General features: G+C 35.4%; 1 protein-coding gene across 2 annotated transcripts; it reads right to left on the bottom strand.

Moving 5' to 3' along the window:
• Positions 1 to 644: 644 nt before the first annotated feature.
• On the bottom strand, positions 645 to 7,064 carry LOC132608945 (anthranilate synthase alpha subunit 1, chloroplastic-like). 2 transcript variants are annotated; one of them, XM_060322758.1, is made up of 11 exons: positions 6,857 to 7,061; positions 6,370 to 6,554; positions 6,087 to 6,276; positions 4,631 to 4,782; positions 4,115 to 4,230; positions 3,773 to 4,019; positions 3,630 to 3,686; positions 3,291 to 3,443; positions 2,724 to 2,804; positions 1,852 to 1,938; positions 645 to 1,317 (listed from the first exon to the last, which is right to left on the bottom strand). In XM_060322758.1, exons 1-11 carry the CDS (start codon positions 6,984 to 6,986, stop codon positions 877 to 879), a joined length of 1,839 nt encoding a protein of 612 aa, XP_060178741.1. In that variant the 5' UTR covers positions 6,987 to 7,061; the 3' UTR covers positions 645 to 876. The 2 variants fall into 2 exon arrangements, with proteins under 2 accessions (XP_060178741.1, XP_060178742.1); XM_060322759.1 differs by lacking the exon at positions 2,724 to 2,804 and having other exon boundaries at positions 6,857 to 7,064.
• Between the last annotated feature and the right edge of the window lie 9,158 nt (positions 7,065 to 16,222).

Here is a 16,222-nt window from a genome sequence, read left to right as displayed (position 1 = left end):
AAGAAACAATATCAAACTCATAGAATTCAGCACTAGTTGTTCTTACCCAAATTTTTTTTTTTTTTTTTTTAAATAGGGAACCCTCAACCGCAATTCTTTCGGTGTACTTTGGGTAAGCCCCGCTCCTAGTGTAATAGTTCGCAGACTACACAGGAAATGTAAATCACACTAAGCAAGCTCCATACAACAAGTTGAGAAGGTTGTTGGCGAGAGGAATCGATCACAGGTCTCCCATGTAGGAAACTACTCGCTGTACCAAGCCGGCCACCCTTGGTAAAAGCAAAATGCATGTATTTGCTAGCAGAACCAAATACAATATGATTTAGCTTTGTATGAGCAATTATATGGTTAGACGCAAGTAAATCGATTAGCAAAATAAATGCATTTGTCCAATTATAAAATATTAAAATGAAAAAATTATTTTTGTGTCAAAATAACAAAAAGCGTAACATTACATAAGGAGTTTACTTGTCCATTTTAGCTTATAAAATAGTTTTGTTACTCTGAATTTGAAATTAGGGAGGCATGTGTAATGTGCAAAATTATAGGGGAAGTATGTGTGGAGTATAAGGCAAAACATCGGCGAAATTATTCCTAAAATTATACCATATTAATTAGTCAACTGAATGCAGGTTCCTCAAAAGTTGGAACAACGTTACAATTTGAAAATTCCCTAATTAAGCCAAACGTTACACCTCGGTCTTAATTGTTTTCAGGGGCTTTTACAAACTGCTGATTTGCTATATATGTTCACCCTCCCTCCCCTTTGAGGAACGGGAAAGAGAAGGGCATTCTGAATATCTATCTTCTGCAACTAGAGTCTTGGTCCAGTAAAAAAACATCAAACAATTTAGAATTATGCACATTATTTCATTTTTACTGGTTTCTTTTCTCATGTACTCTGGCTTTTGAAGTAACCGATCTTTGAGACTCTGATTGCACCCTTGAAAATAGATTTGGCACAGAACCATTCATCTTGACTGAAGGTTCCTGTCTTCCCTTTACAAAAGCTGATTCAGCCAAGTCAATGGCCCGGCATAGACCGGCCACTTTATTTTCGCATTCTATCTGTTCCTCGTCAGGATCACTATCAGCCACAATTCCAGCCCCCGATTGGAGATGAGCAACCCATTCCTGACGCTTGCTGGCATCTGTGTATGAATACATTGTGTCATAATGAGCTCCGGTGAGGAATACCATCGTCCTTAGAGCTAGTGCGATGTCCATGTCACCTGAAAATGAAATTCCTCCAAACCCACCACTGTAAGGCCCTCTCCGAGCTACTTCTAGTTGATCAATCAACTCCATGGCCTTTACCTGGATCATAGCACAATATGTACATTAACAGAGAGCAGGACTAGAAATAATTCCCCAGTTCACAAATTTGTTGGGGTCAATAGCAGCATGTTAAATTTAGAAAATGAAGTTGGATTTTTTTTCTTTTCAAATGATGTTTGATCTGCTGGTATGGATGGAACTCTTATTTTGATCCTCATCGTATTATGAAGGAAACAAAAATACTCAAAATAATTTGGAGACAAGTGAAAGATTCGACAATAGTTAAGACAGAAAAGGCAGGAGGCTTTAATCAATCAACATATTAACACAAAGATAGGAGTATATGTCAGTTTCGCTTCAAGTAAGCATCAGTGAGGTATGTAAGTGTTAAAAATGCAAAGGTCATCCACACTTATCACGCACATGTACAATCATGAGAAACAGAGAGCTACAGAGATGATGCCTCAGAAACGGTTTCTCTATATTCACATTTTTGTCAAGGGAACGTAATAACTTGAAAATACATTTCCATCAACAATGAGAGACTAGCAAATTTAAAGTCGAGAGTGTAACCTTTGGTGCTCCACTGACGGTCCCAACAGGCAATGCAGCACGCAGTGCATCCCAACAGGTTAAATGATCAAGCAACTCTCCCGACACCTGTGGTGGAAAAAATATGTCATAATATGATACCTATAAACAATTTTTACATGCTTGTAAAGGTTGCTTAGATATTCCAAGTAGTAGGAAGTCAGATGTTGCCATGTCGCCGCACATGAAACAACTAAAGATCATTTTTAGGAGATGTAATCACTGCATATTTTGTCTCCTTATAAGTTCTTAGGAATGGTCAGCTCATGAGCTAGCTTTTGGGGTTGAGTTAGGTCCAATGTTCATTTCTTATCATTTAGTTTGTTTCAACAATAATTATTGGATGCATAGCCTTGCTAGTGGTGGGAGTGAGGTCTCATGTTCAAATCTCAATGGAGACACAAAAAAAAAAAAAAACACAACGCCAGGTGATTTTCTTCCATCTGCCTAAGCCATTGTGACAGAATACTCAGTATTTGTGTTGGTAGGAGGTAGCAGGTACTCGGTGGAATAGTCGAGCTGGACCAGACATCACCAGTCATAAAAAATATGATGCATCAAGACTAGCACCGATGCACAAGCAAATCTACCGTGTTCTGAGTTTTGAAACACATGCAGTAGCTGAAGCAAAAGAAGACCGTCACTTATCAACCATCAAAGTATCATCAATTAGGAATTGCTTTTGTTTTTCGTTGTTTTTCTTTTCTTTTTGGGTCAATTTTGTCCATAAGTTATTTTTGTTTTCGGGTGTGAGCAGAATGTAAAGGAAAATTAGATTCCAACAAGAATATGATTTTCGTAAAAGTAAATTAGGTTCCAGTATAACCTCGGACAAAAATAAAATATGGACTCACCGTGGAGCTTATGTGCATCACATGGGAATATCTCTCGATGCTCATGAGCTTTTCAACATTCACAGAGCCAGGTTTTGACACCTATGGCAAGAAAGTTAAAATTTGGGTAACCCAACATTGTTTTCAAGTGTAAGTCAAAACATATTCAGGAAACAAGAATGATACACCCATAAGTTTTTTTGATGAAGAAGATGCACCCGTAAGTTAAGTTGCTGTATTTACATAAAACAACGAACACACGAGGGATTCTATCACAGTTGAGAAGGGCTCTATCTGAAGTATATTGCGGAGCAGAGGTAAACAACTAACAGGAAGGAACAGGGAGATGGCCGTTGCATTTTATTTGGTAAGAATGTAGATAAAGGGTAGTAGAAGTAGATGCTGCATGCTGCATGACACCGTCTATTTTAGCATTTCATGAAAAAGATAAGTGGAAAATGAAGCTGTTATATTTTTAGTATTTCCTTTTCTAGCTTTCTACAAAACAAGGTTTTCTCCCACTCACTGAACCAAATATATTTTAAAGCCCTTGGTGATTTAAAAATGCTAGAAGGGTCAGTATTAAACCTTTCCTACATCATTTCGTCCCAAATCAACCAGCATGATGTGCTCCGCGCATTGTTTCTCATCTTTTAACATCTGCATTTCCAACATCACATCCTCATCAGGTGTCTTCCCTCTTCTGCTTGTCCCAGCCAATGGTCGATTAACAATTCTTCTCTGTAATGGAACAAATGATGTATATGAACATTACGGACTTTCAAAAACTGAGAAGGAATTAGAAGTGTGAACAGCAAAAAAGGGAGACGCTATGGACCCTGGTTCCAATATTCCATAAGAAAATCAACAATGTAAAAGTTAAATGAAAGGTTCAATGGTTGAGAAGAACAAGATCATCACTCTTACTTTCTTTACATGTGTCAGGATCTCTGGACTCGATGCAACTAAAATGCAGCCTCTGGCCTGATATAGAAAAGACAACATCGTAACTCCACTGAAGCAGGTAACCAGGATCAGACATTTACTCGCAGTGAAAGAGAAGAACCAACTTGTATGTAAGTCATGTACGGGCTTGGATTCACAATTCTTAATGCTCTGTATACTTCAAATGGGTCAGCAAATGTTCTTCTCTCAAAACGTTGACTTAAAACAATTTGAAATATGTCTCCTGCAGCAATGTGCTCCTTTGCCTGTAAGACGGCGTTCTTGTACTCCTCACTTGTCATGTTTCCCTTGGTTAATGAAGGTCCAAACTCATGAGTACAGAAATCCACAGAACCAGGAGATAACCTTGGACTAAAAACATAAAAAATAAGCTCAGACATGAATATGTAAATAATGTTTCTCAACTGCTTACTTTTATGCAAAAAGGAAAAGAAAAAAGGACTTACGACTCAATTCCTTGTACTCTAGACACTAATATTTCCAAGCGTTTCTTCCCATCAAGATAAGCCTCAGGAAGAGATGAGTATTGATCTAACCGCACCCAGTGGATCACATGTGCTTTCTGTAGGAACAAGAAGTTCAGAGGTATTAATTCCTATTTTCTAGGGATCATGGAAACAACAAAAAGAGGGAGAGGAAGAAAATAAATCGACGAGGGAGAGGAAGAAAATAAATCGAGTGCAAATTGGTTATTCAGAATATGTATATGAATAAATATAAAATGTCATCAATTGCTGAAAATATCATACATGTACATAATAAAAGAAAATCAAAGTATGATTATGTCTTTCCCACTTAAGTTTCACTAACTTAAGTATAACACAAGTATTAATCCTGTAACAAATTGATTCTCATATGCGCCAAGTAAATAAAGAACAAACAATGATAGCTTGAGATATGAATTAATGGATAAAGCGACTATTCATAAGTGCCTCTTCCAACCTTTAATTGGACTAGATTACCTTTTCTACATGATCAAACACAATGACATCCTCATATAGTCCTAACTGAATATCTGCAAGGTTCTGGTCATCCTCTGGAGCCCTTAGGAATGGTAACTTCTTGTTCTCTATATACCGAACTGTGTCATATGAGAAGTAACCAACCCATCCACCTGTTTGCAGTGATAATAGTGACAGGAAAATGATTTACAATTTTAATCAGAGACACTATTAAAATTGAGGTTGAATACAATAAATGGCAGAATAATATATCTGCTAATGATGTGGGTCAACTGAAAGCAAGTTATCATGCCAGCAGATGTGAATGGAGCTGAAGGTGTAGTAGCCTTCTCAAATATTTCAAAAATTATCAAGAAACGGATGCTGATGCAAAATAACATTCATGAGACTGTAATATGGAACAGAACCAATTGACCAAATAATATGGAAGCTCCCAACAGAAACAATTCATTTAAAAATTATTGCAGTTGGTTGTGAATTGGAGAGTTGATTTATAAATACTGCTAGAGAACATTTCCAGAACTGCAACATTTTTTCCGTACATACAAATCTAACTTTATTGCTAAACCAGTTCAACAAAATTTAGATACCCAGTTCCCACAAATTGACAAGCCATGTGGAAATATTTATGACTCTCACGACACTGCCCCCATTATATATATTTGAAATTTTCAGCACATGACATGCTTGTGATCTGATATAAAGACAAGCAAGCAAGAAAGCCAGTCATCTATAATTAAAGAATTCTCTTCTGATCTTTTTGAGCATGTGCACGTATGAATACATGGAATCAGTGAAATTTTTGGGGAATCATCCAAAAAGAAAAACTCAGATAGTTATACCATCACAATACAAGTGACAGAGAACTCTCCGCTTGAGTTTGTACCTGGAATGGTACAGGATTTGAGTTTAAGCATAACTGTTAACCATCAATATTCAAATCCCCTCCCTCCAAACTTCACGATTTGAAGCAAAACAGAATCTAGTATCCTGAATTGCTTCCAGACAAGAAAAGCCTGTCAATTTGATAACTTAGCCACTGTTTCTAACTAACTGGAGAGCTAGAGGTTATTGCCCTTGAATCCTTGCCTTAAATACTGTCATCAATATAGTCTAGTTTTCCCAACAACATGCAGTCAACATAGAGTTGTTTATTGCATAATCAGTCAGGAAGTCATGCCTTTTTTGGTCGTAAATTATAATTTTACGGAAAATCAGCAGGAAATTGCAGCTTTTCAGCGCACCTCATAGTCAGAAAGAGTTCAACAGTTAAACCATTTTTGAACAAAAATCAGTAAACCACTATAATTAGCATGTTTGTGTATAGCAACTTAAAAGGCTATGTTTTTCCAGTGAAATGTAGCTGTTAATTAAGAGGCCTATATTTATTCCATGTAGCAAGCGGGAAACTAATTAATATAGTTCCAGCAAGAATTAGTGAAAGCAAAATCCTCACCACAAAAGGTCTCAGGAAGTTCATCGATAAGTCTCGTCTTCCATTTCTGGGAAATGCTTCTTGGAATAGTCATGGGATCTTGGACCATCTTCTGGGTCAATTCTCCAGTGTGGTGGTCCAATATAGTCACATTCTGTTCCTTAGCCACAATTTCCATGGATGGTTGAGCTCCCACCACGCTGTACCGACCCTAAAGAAAATCAACTATGACATTTAGCATTTCATAAATATTAATTGAATCAACCAAAAGGTAAGTAAGAAGCCAAAATATAAATCCCCTTACAACACTAGAACTACGAAAACCAGATTCAACCGACTCAAATAGAAAGCTTGGAGCTTCACGATCATCTTCTTTCACCAAACATCGGTATGCCAGCACCGGTGTCAAATGTTCAGAAAAAATGGTTCTGTGAAGCGGAATCAAGTTTCCGCTTTTAGAAGCTTCAATAAACCTGTCCTCATCCATAACTGAAAATAAAAAGTTACATACATATCGTATGTATCACAGCAACGCAGCTCCAAAATAGCAACAACGCAAGAAATAAATGCCTCCAAAAAATTTAAAAAAAAGAAAAAGAAAAGACAAGATTGAAGAAGGAAACATTCGTAAAACTCAACTTGAAATAAGATTCTTGTAGATTTTAACTTGTTAAAAGCTTGTCACGTCAAGGAGCAGATGTAATCCTACAGACGTTTCTACTTCTTTTATTTTTCTTGTAAAAAAATATACATTTTTAGTTGCGCACTGAGAGGGAAAGAGAGAGAGATACCAAGAGATGAAGAGCATTTTAATGTACGGACACGTAACGCGAGAGCAGAAGTTGAAGTCCGGGTAGAAATGAGGGGGACCGGCAGAACTTTGGTCGGAAAAAACGTATGAGAAATAGTTAATGACTGCATTTCTAAGAGCAAAAGTGAGAGCGAAGAGCAGAAAAGACCAAGTAATTGTGATGGTGACTTTGAGAATGGACTCACTTATTTATACTAGTACTAGCTAGCTACCTCTTCCCACTCCCATTTTCTAATTTACAGGAGTATTAAATTAAAGTGTCAATTCCACTTTATTCCCTTAATATTTAATGTTTGGAAAATAATACACTCTCTCGGTGTTGAATGGGAACACAAATCCCTTTATGTAATATTTTTCAATTAGACTTTCTTTTTTTCAATAAAAATCTTTTTTTTTTCAAATTAAATTATGAAAATATATAACTCTTATTTATTAGATATAAGTTGCTCATATATTCGTATAAACATGAGCACTCAAATAAGATGCTGATTGATTAGATGTAATCTAGCATTTCTTCCACAACCTTCGACCGGTCGTTGTTGACATTCAATGCTAAAGGGTTAAAAGATGAATTAACTCTAAATTAAAAGATAAAATTCAACAGATTTCATCTATTACTTTCTTATAGACTGAATCTCAGCAAATTGGTATTTCTAATTATGGTTGATCTTATCTATATTTAACCTTATACATTTCACTAATAGGTATCATTTGGTTAGCAAAATAATTCTTTTTATTTTGGGTTTATAAATTTATTCAATTTTTGAGAAATAAAGTTGATTGCGTCTTATAACATAGTCCATTTTCTGTATAATATTATTAAGAAGTATATGATATTATAAATTTTTATCTAGTTTAAATCAAACATTTTTTTTTAAATGAAGAAAGATTCAAAAAATTTCTTGAACTATATGAAGTGACTCAATTAGCCTTTCGTAAATAAATAGGGTCAATTATATCCCGATCGTTCTCCAAATTATTTAAATGTTCATTTATTTTCAAACGGCAAAATATTTATACTAATTAGTTCCTATTGATAGTGTGTAATACCAAATTCTATCAAGTGAATGAAATTAAACCCACCCATTCTATCCATCTCCCTCTTGTTTTTACCCACCCCCTCCCACAAATCAATCTTCTTCCAACCCGCCACCTCCATCCTCACCATTAAACGCCGCTTCTATTCTATTCTAAAAATATAAGAACAGAAATAAATGGTGTGAGTACTAGTTTTTAATTTAAACATCACAGGAGAAGTAATGTGAACACAAAAAAAAGGCGAAGAGAAAACAAGGAATATGACGAAATCATATGCTTAACTTTGAATCTAATAAATGTTTCAACTGATAAATTTAACTGCAACCTACTCCCAAATAATTGCTATGATTTACAGAAAGGATATCATCAGTTATTTGTTTTAATTATTTTTACGATTTCTTAACCTACTACTACCATTAATTAGAAATTGCCACTTGCACCATTGCCATAAATAAGAAATTTATGACGTACATAAGATTCTTTTGATATTAGGTCATCACTTATTATAAGATATTTCAGACAAATTTTGTGTTTGCATACTGTGTTGTTTGTTTGTTTGTTTATTTATTTGTTCACGTCAATATTTATTAGAATGAACCGACGACTTTTATTTGGTACTAATTAAATTTACTAAGTGTCTCAGTTGATTAGGCTAAAATATAAAAAAAAAAAAAAAAAAAATAGAAGCTTGAGAATTATACGAACTATGAGATTTTTGAACGCTTCTAAGTCTCTTAATTCTGAATATTAGACTTAGAAGCGTTCAAAAATCTCATAGTTCGTATAATTCTCAAGCTTCTATTTTTTTTTTATATATTTTAGCCTAATCAACTGAGACACTTAGTAAATTTAATTAGTACTCAAATATATATATATATATATATATATATATATATATATATAAAGCTTGGTGATTATTCGAACTATTAGATTTTTGAATGCTTCTAAGTCTCTTAATTTTTAATCAATAAATTATGCTACAATATCAAAAAATAGAAGCTCGGTGATTATACGGACTATGAGATTTTTGAACACTTCTAAATTTCTTAATTCTTAATCAATGAATTTGGCTAAAATATCAAAAAAATAGAAGCTTGGTGATTAGACGGAGAGACCATTGTATTTTGCACCCCTAATGTATGTCCTCTTTTGTGATTTGCACTCTATCCTCTTTTTTTTTAATGATTTACACTCTAACCTCCTAGTTTGCTTGCAAAACAATAAAACTACTTTTTTTTTAAAGTTATCTACCAGGGTAAAGTAGGAAATACAAATAATAGACATCCTTTTATTGCTTTCTTTTCTTGTAGGAGGTAATCAGGTCAAAATCACATTCTTTGTCTTTCCCAGATACTTCACCTATCAAGAACTGATAAACAACACGGTCGGAGAAAAAAAAAACTACCAAAAACAAAAAAATGTTACAAAGTTAGGGACATGTCTTGTTGCTAAAACTCTATTCAGTTTTCACGAATCCAACAACTAGTGCCTCGGGAGCAGGAGGTGTTTGGAGTCACTCTCTCTATCATGTCCTTGAAGAATAGCAGTCAATATATACATTATTTTTCAATAGATTCGAATATAGCATCTGAAATATATACTAAGAACTAGCAATGTTATCTTCATCACAATTCACAAACAATTACAGAGTTGGGGAATGATTATGCAATTCAATTTTCCGCGAAAGTTTTAAAGGATGTGGATGGATTAACATTGTGCTGAATCCTCTAGCAATCAGGCTTGACCAAGACATAATCCTCTCATTTCTTCGCCAAACCAGCCTGCCCGTTTTTGCGGTAGGTTTCATCACATTGTTACTCCGTAGACTTATAAGAGTTCCTTAATGATATATATTGGTATAGACAGTAAGAATTTTTTTTTTGTTTCTTGCTGATTCATATAAGCTTGTCCATAGTCTTTAGGTTTGGTTAAAAAAAGAGAGGATAAATGTCCTTATCTAAACATTTGAGGTGTGCACAGTGACGGGGGTTTTGCTCTGGAAAGAGGCCAACGTCTTTTTTTTTGAGCTCTTTCTAAAATTTATGTCATTTCTCTTTTTTCTTATTTCTATTTCCTACTTTACCCCGGTAGATTTTCTTTTAAAAGGTAGTTTTATTCTTTTGCAAACAAACTAGGAGGTTAGGGTGCAAATCATTTAAAAAAAAATAGAATAGAGTGCAAATCACAAAAAAAGGGCATACGTTAGTGATGCAAAATGCAACGGACCCCATTACTTCGCATGCTTATTATTGTTTTCCTCTCAAACCGAAAGATGGGCAAGTAGGGGGGGGGGGGGGGGGGGAGGGGTAAATGATTGTTTGAAAATCCTATCAGATCGAGCAAATTCTTATAAACAATTATTAATATTTTTTAATAAAATTGTGGGTTTAAAAAAAATTATAGTTATACTGAAATAATTTAGAAAACTCCAAATTCTATAAAAGAGGCCAAAAAGATATTGAATCGAACTAAATAAATATATAGGTTTAAAATATTATATATTGAATTTAAAAATAATGAAACAATAAAACGTTTTACATTGGCCTTGTGCCTTGCGTAAATTTACAGAGTTCATTACTCAAAAGGTACACCCAACTATTATGAATTATTTATCAAAGTAATTTTTTTTAACAACAAATCACCCAACTTTGCCTATATCTTTCAAAAGTCAATTTATTAAAATTTGGCCAACAAAATATGACATCACATTTTATTTAATCCACATTGACTTTTTCTGTTTTCTCCTCAGTCAATTAGTATCACATGAAATGAAAGGAGATTTGATATACTTATAAACTTGCTAAAATACCCACTAAATATTTCTGCTTCTAAAGGAAGCAGTTATTTAAAACGTTGAAGCGTTGTAATGACCCGTTAGGTCGTTTTAATATTTTTTTTAACCTTTTTTCCCCAAACAATCTTTCCCTTAACTTTAGCTTGGCGTTTTTTACTTGAGAGGTGGGTGACACGGTTATCGAGACAATTAGATTAGTATCGGAAAGGAAAGTCTTAGTTTTGAGTTCTTAAGATTGGTTTAGGAAAATACTTTGACCAATTGTTGACTTTTGGGAAAACATGTCCGAAATCGAATTCTGATAGTTCCGTTAGGTCCGGAACATGATTTTTTACTTGGTAGGATAATTGGTTCGGGTCCCGAGGTGTTCGAGTGTGTTTTAGGTCGTTGTTGGATTATGAAAATTTATGGTTGAGTTGACCGTGGTCAACCTCGGGTCAATGTCACAACCCAACTGGAGGGCCATGACAGGTACCCAGAGCTAACTTACCGAGCACCTCTTATCATACTTCTCATTATCATTCTAGGCGGACCATGAAAGATAACTTATGAATATCACAATCTAAAAGGGCATGAATCCGCAATAATAATAGCTCTCTATATGAACATCATCAATTAAGCCCATATATATATATATATGCAAGCCAACAAGGTTGTCAAAAATGATATACAGAAAATGAACCGATAAGGTTACAGGACATCTAACGATACACATCTGGCTACGAGCCACTATATAGAGTACAAGAAATCATAAAGACGGGACAGGACCCCGCCATGCCCAAACATATATACACAAAAGAGTAATACCACGAGACTACAACTCCGAAGAAAATGGAGTGCTCCTGAGAATCCACTGATGAAGCACATAAGGATCTGATCCGTCTCCCTGCCTACCTGCGGGCATGAACGCTGCGTCCACAAGCAAAAGGACGTCAGTACGAATAATGTACTGAGTATGTAAGGCATGAATAATAACATAATACGAGATATGGAAAGCAACATAAGATAAGAGGAATAACCTATCCATATGAAAGTGTCACGCCCTGAACCATGGCCTGGGTGAAACACAGCATCGGTGCCATACTGCATGTGACCGAGCGAACCACATGACTTGCTGAATCATCATGAGACGTATCATAAGTGGAATAAGACATAGATGCATAGTGACCCTTGGTAAAACATAGTAATTCATAATACTAAATAGAAATACTTGTTTAAATCATGAATGCGGATAATATCATAAAGGAGCCAAAATGGCTAAACAACTCTAAATATCGGACCCAACATAACTGCATAGTATAGTCTATGAAACCTCTATCATGAGTTTGACTGGAAAACATACTTGCTGGGACAAGGCCCCAGCATACCTTTAAATGCATAGCTAATAACATAAAGATAACTGAATAAACCCCGAAGGAGGTGGGGCTCACCAATAAGCTGATAAGTCTGAAGTCCTACAAAGCAGATGCGTCGTCCTATAAATTCGTACCTGCATCGTAAAATGCAGGCCCTCGGGCAATAAAAGGGGACGTCAGCACATTGAATGTACTGCTATGTAAAGCAACTGAATGAAATAACATGGGACATGGAAATAACATAATAGAGAGTGAACAGAAACATGATCATGAACATGAGTACATATGCATATATCACATGTGTAAAATATCGTGAGTAGGAAGAGCAAAAAATATAACCTACAACATGGTCTGGTACTTGCATCCTACCAGCAGAACACTCATACCTTTCCAGGGACATGAGATTTAATAATAGTATGAAAGGATCCAGTCATTATGAGAGATCGTCCTGAGAATGGGTGGAGCGATCCTCCTCCTACGGTGGCTAGGTAGTTTCAGGCTGCTTGAAGCCTTCTCGGCAATTAATGCAACTCCCAAAAACATGAACATGGAAAATAAGTGGCACTTGCTGCCCATGGCTTTTCATGAAATCATAACTTGTATGGACATGGATATCATTCATATTATTCTTGCATGAACTTATAAAACATATATAGCGTTTCTTGAAAATATCATAATAGTTCATAAACTTGCATGTAAGAACCCATGGAATGCAAGGTATGGCTTTTCATGGATTACAGACAGATTCTCAATAATCATAATGATGTATTAAGAACAAAATGAAGAATTTATAACAATTTAATACATAATATAACATGGGCATGGACTTAGGGTTATCATGAACATGGTTAAAAACCCTTGTTTTCACAAAGCTTCATACTTTATGGAAGAAGAAGCGTGGGGAAGAACAATGATGTTCCCACACGTAGATAGCAACCCTACATACTTGGTAATACTCCAAACTTAAAATAAAAATCTGAACTTGGAAGAAGAATTCCAAGGTTTGAGTCTTGAGTCCTTTAAATGGGTTTTCTTTAAAACCCTATGTTGAGAACAATGATTTCATTGTTAGATTATGAGAACCTATGTTAGAATTGATTTGGAAGGGCTTGGATTGACTTATCTTGATGTTTTGGATTGTTGGGAGAAGAACACCTTCGCTCTAGGGTTTGGGGAATGTGAAAAGTGGGAAAAGAACTGAACACGACGTATTTATACTTAACTACGTCGGGAAATTATACAGTCCGTATAAAGTCATACGGTCTGTATAATTTGACCGTATTTGACAATAATTAAAATCCCAGAAACTAGAATTTCCCAAATGAGTTTTACGGACTGAAATACGGTCCGTATAATATTATACGGACAAAAGTACGGTTCGTATAATGTTTTAGACTTTGGCAGAAACTGAAATTTCTCCACCTGCGTAACACGAACTGGAAATATGGGCTATATAATATTATACGGTCCGTATAACTAGTTGTGTAAGTGGGATTTTGTAGAACTGAGACAAATTTATTTCCCACACTTCTCATTTGGTCTTCTAAGTCTCAAATCATGAACATGAGCTAGGTTAAAGGTACGAGGTGTTACAATATCTCCCCTTTGGGATCATTCGTCCTTGAATGATGGGTCGTGGTTAAGATTGGGACTGGACATGACTTGAATACATAAACATAAAGGGAAACATGACATGAAACATGGGACATGAAATGACGTGATTAGATGGAAACATGAATACTGAAGCATGAGACATGAGCGCTGGATACATGACATGAGCGTGAAACATGGGACATGACATGACATGGGCTATGGAAAGTTACCTTAAGAATTCTCTGCTTGCTCTTCAAACAAAAACAAGTACTTGGATTTCATATCCTCCTCAGCTTCCCACGTAGCTTCCTCAACTTTCTGACTTCTCCATAACACTTTCACCGAGGCTACTTCCTTAGTTCTCAACTTGCGAACCTGACGATCAAGAATGGCTACAGGGATCTCCTCATAGGTAAGGCCATCCTTAACTGTCATAGTATCAGCAGGAACAACCAACGACGGGTCTCCTACACACTTCCTCAACATGGACACATGAAACACTGGATGTACAACAACCAACTCTTATGGCAACTGATACGCTCAAATTACACCTATTAATGGTATAACGCGGACGTTGTCAAATATAGTAACCCAACGAGGTTGGGGTCGAATCCCACAGAGAATATGGTGTGAAAATTTTACTAAACGAGTATTATACTAATCTTGTGGTCCTGGTGTATTCCAGAAAAGGGTTTTATAATTGATTTGGTTTGTGGACTAATTTAAAGTGACTGGAAATTTAAAGTTGTAAATATATGGGTAAAAAGAACCAAGGTTGTGTCCCCGTCAGATAAAGTGTATGATCATGGGTCTCGATCTTGATATACTTCTAATGGACTGTTTGTAGGGATGCACTTAACCTCTATGTGAATCTAAACTATTTCCCAATAAGAAAAGACTATTTCTTTCTATGATTTTTCCAAAGATAAGAAAGCATGCATGAAGAACGGTTAATTATGACAAGTAAATTTCTCTTATTCCTAAGTGAATTTATTAAACAAGGTTTAAAGCCCTGAGTTCTTGCTATCTGTTCTTACCTAACCCTAGCTATTTTCCCAAATAAACTAATGTTTATGGCGTGAGCTAATGTTTGCAACCACTAACTATATGATGAATACGAAGAACAAATAAACCCTAACAATCCATTATGCGTATATCTTTCACGATCCCCACTCACAAAACACCCATCCTTGGGTTCACAACCTTAGTAAAGGTGTTTAGCTACTCATGGCAACAAGAAAACAATAAAAGATTGAAGATTGCATAATTGAATTCTTGTATTGAACTTACGAATAAACTTGAAAGTAATGAATGTAATTGTCTAGAAGTCTTCAAAAGAAAGAATAACTCAAAAGTAATTACTACAAGTCTAAAACTCCAGATGTCTGAAAAATAAAACCTAAACAGGCATTTATACAAGTTAAAACTCGGAATAATCAATCCCAGCCCTGTTCCATCTCGGCTAGCACTTCGACGAGTCGTCTTTGCACTTCGACGGTCGTCGACATGCTCGACGACCAATTCGACGATCTGAGTACCCTTTTATCACCCTGCAGGAATTCCACTGTCGAAGCACTTCGACGGGCCGTCTGTTATACCCCGTATGTTCATACGTCAAATTATTCGCAAGCAAGTCGACTCAAGTTAAATGAAGAATCATTTTGGGACACGAAATAGAAATCTTTTAATTTGCAATTTTAAGTAGAACATAAATTGTTTATAAATTTTATTTAGTGTAAAAATATTATTGGAGATTAGGGATTAATTAATTGTGATTAGATTACTAAGTAGAAATTAGTGATTAATTAAATTAATTTAATTAAGTCTAGTGGGACCCACCCGAATTAAAAAAAAAACTTTTGCTTTGATTTAATTCCAAGGTGAATTACAAGTTCAAGGAGGCGATAGCAACATTGGATATTAAGTCGGAGAAGAAGAAATTGTAAAATTGGAGCAATCGAGCGTAGAAATTCCTCCGAGAAAAATTTGGCAAGATTTTCTTATTTTATGGTGTAATTGTGTTAATAGTATTATAATGGAATTATTAAAATTGGATTGGACGAAATTGGAAGTAAGAAAATGCATGAAATTGATGTTATAGAAAATTGTGGGCTGAAATGAATTTAGAGAAGTTGTTGGGTTGTTAGAATTGTTATGGGATGAACTGTGAGAATTTTATGTGTATATCGTTGTTGTTGGTATTTCTGTGTTGACAAGAGGACAATTAGAAATTCGGGTTAGGCGGATATATAGGGGAAATGCTGTCCAATTTTCGTTAAGCCCTTAATTAATGGAAAACCCTAAACGAGAATGTATAGGTTAAAGAACAAGTTCTATAAAGTGATGGGCTACAGATTTACGAACTAGAAAGTATAGTTACTGTCGATAACGTTACCTTTATGTTAACTAGGCTAAAAGAGCGACAAAGCAAACGGTTTTGCGATTAGTCGTCAACAAGTATGTAAAGCTGTCCCTTCTTTCTTTTGGCATGTCTTAGATTTAAGTGATGAACGATATGAACTTTGGGGTAATTCCATTCATAAGATTTGAGTGATATTTATGATTC

The sequence above is a fragment of the Lycium barbarum genome, chromosome 9 (assembly GCF_019175385.1).
Source record: "Lycium barbarum isolate Lr01 chromosome 9, ASM1917538v2, whole genome shotgun sequence".
Lineage (NCBI taxonomy): Eukaryota > Viridiplantae > Streptophyta > Magnoliopsida > Solanales > Solanaceae > Lycium > Lycium barbarum.
This window is presented reverse-complemented; position numbering and strand designations above follow the sequence as displayed.

Coding starts and splice junctions, on each gene's coding strand:
- LOC132608945 (XM_060322758.1), bottom strand. CDS start 6,986: ATGCAGTCATTAACTATTTCTCATACGTTTTTTCCGACCAAAGTTCTG. Junction 4,231..4,630: donor TGTTTGATCATGTAGAAAAG/GTAATCTAGTCC, acceptor TTGTTCCTACAG/AAAGCACATGTGATCCACTG. Junction 4,020..4,114: donor AGAGTACAAGGAATTGAGTC/GTAAGTCCTTTT, acceptor TTATGTTTTTAG/TCCAAGGTTATCTCCTGGTT.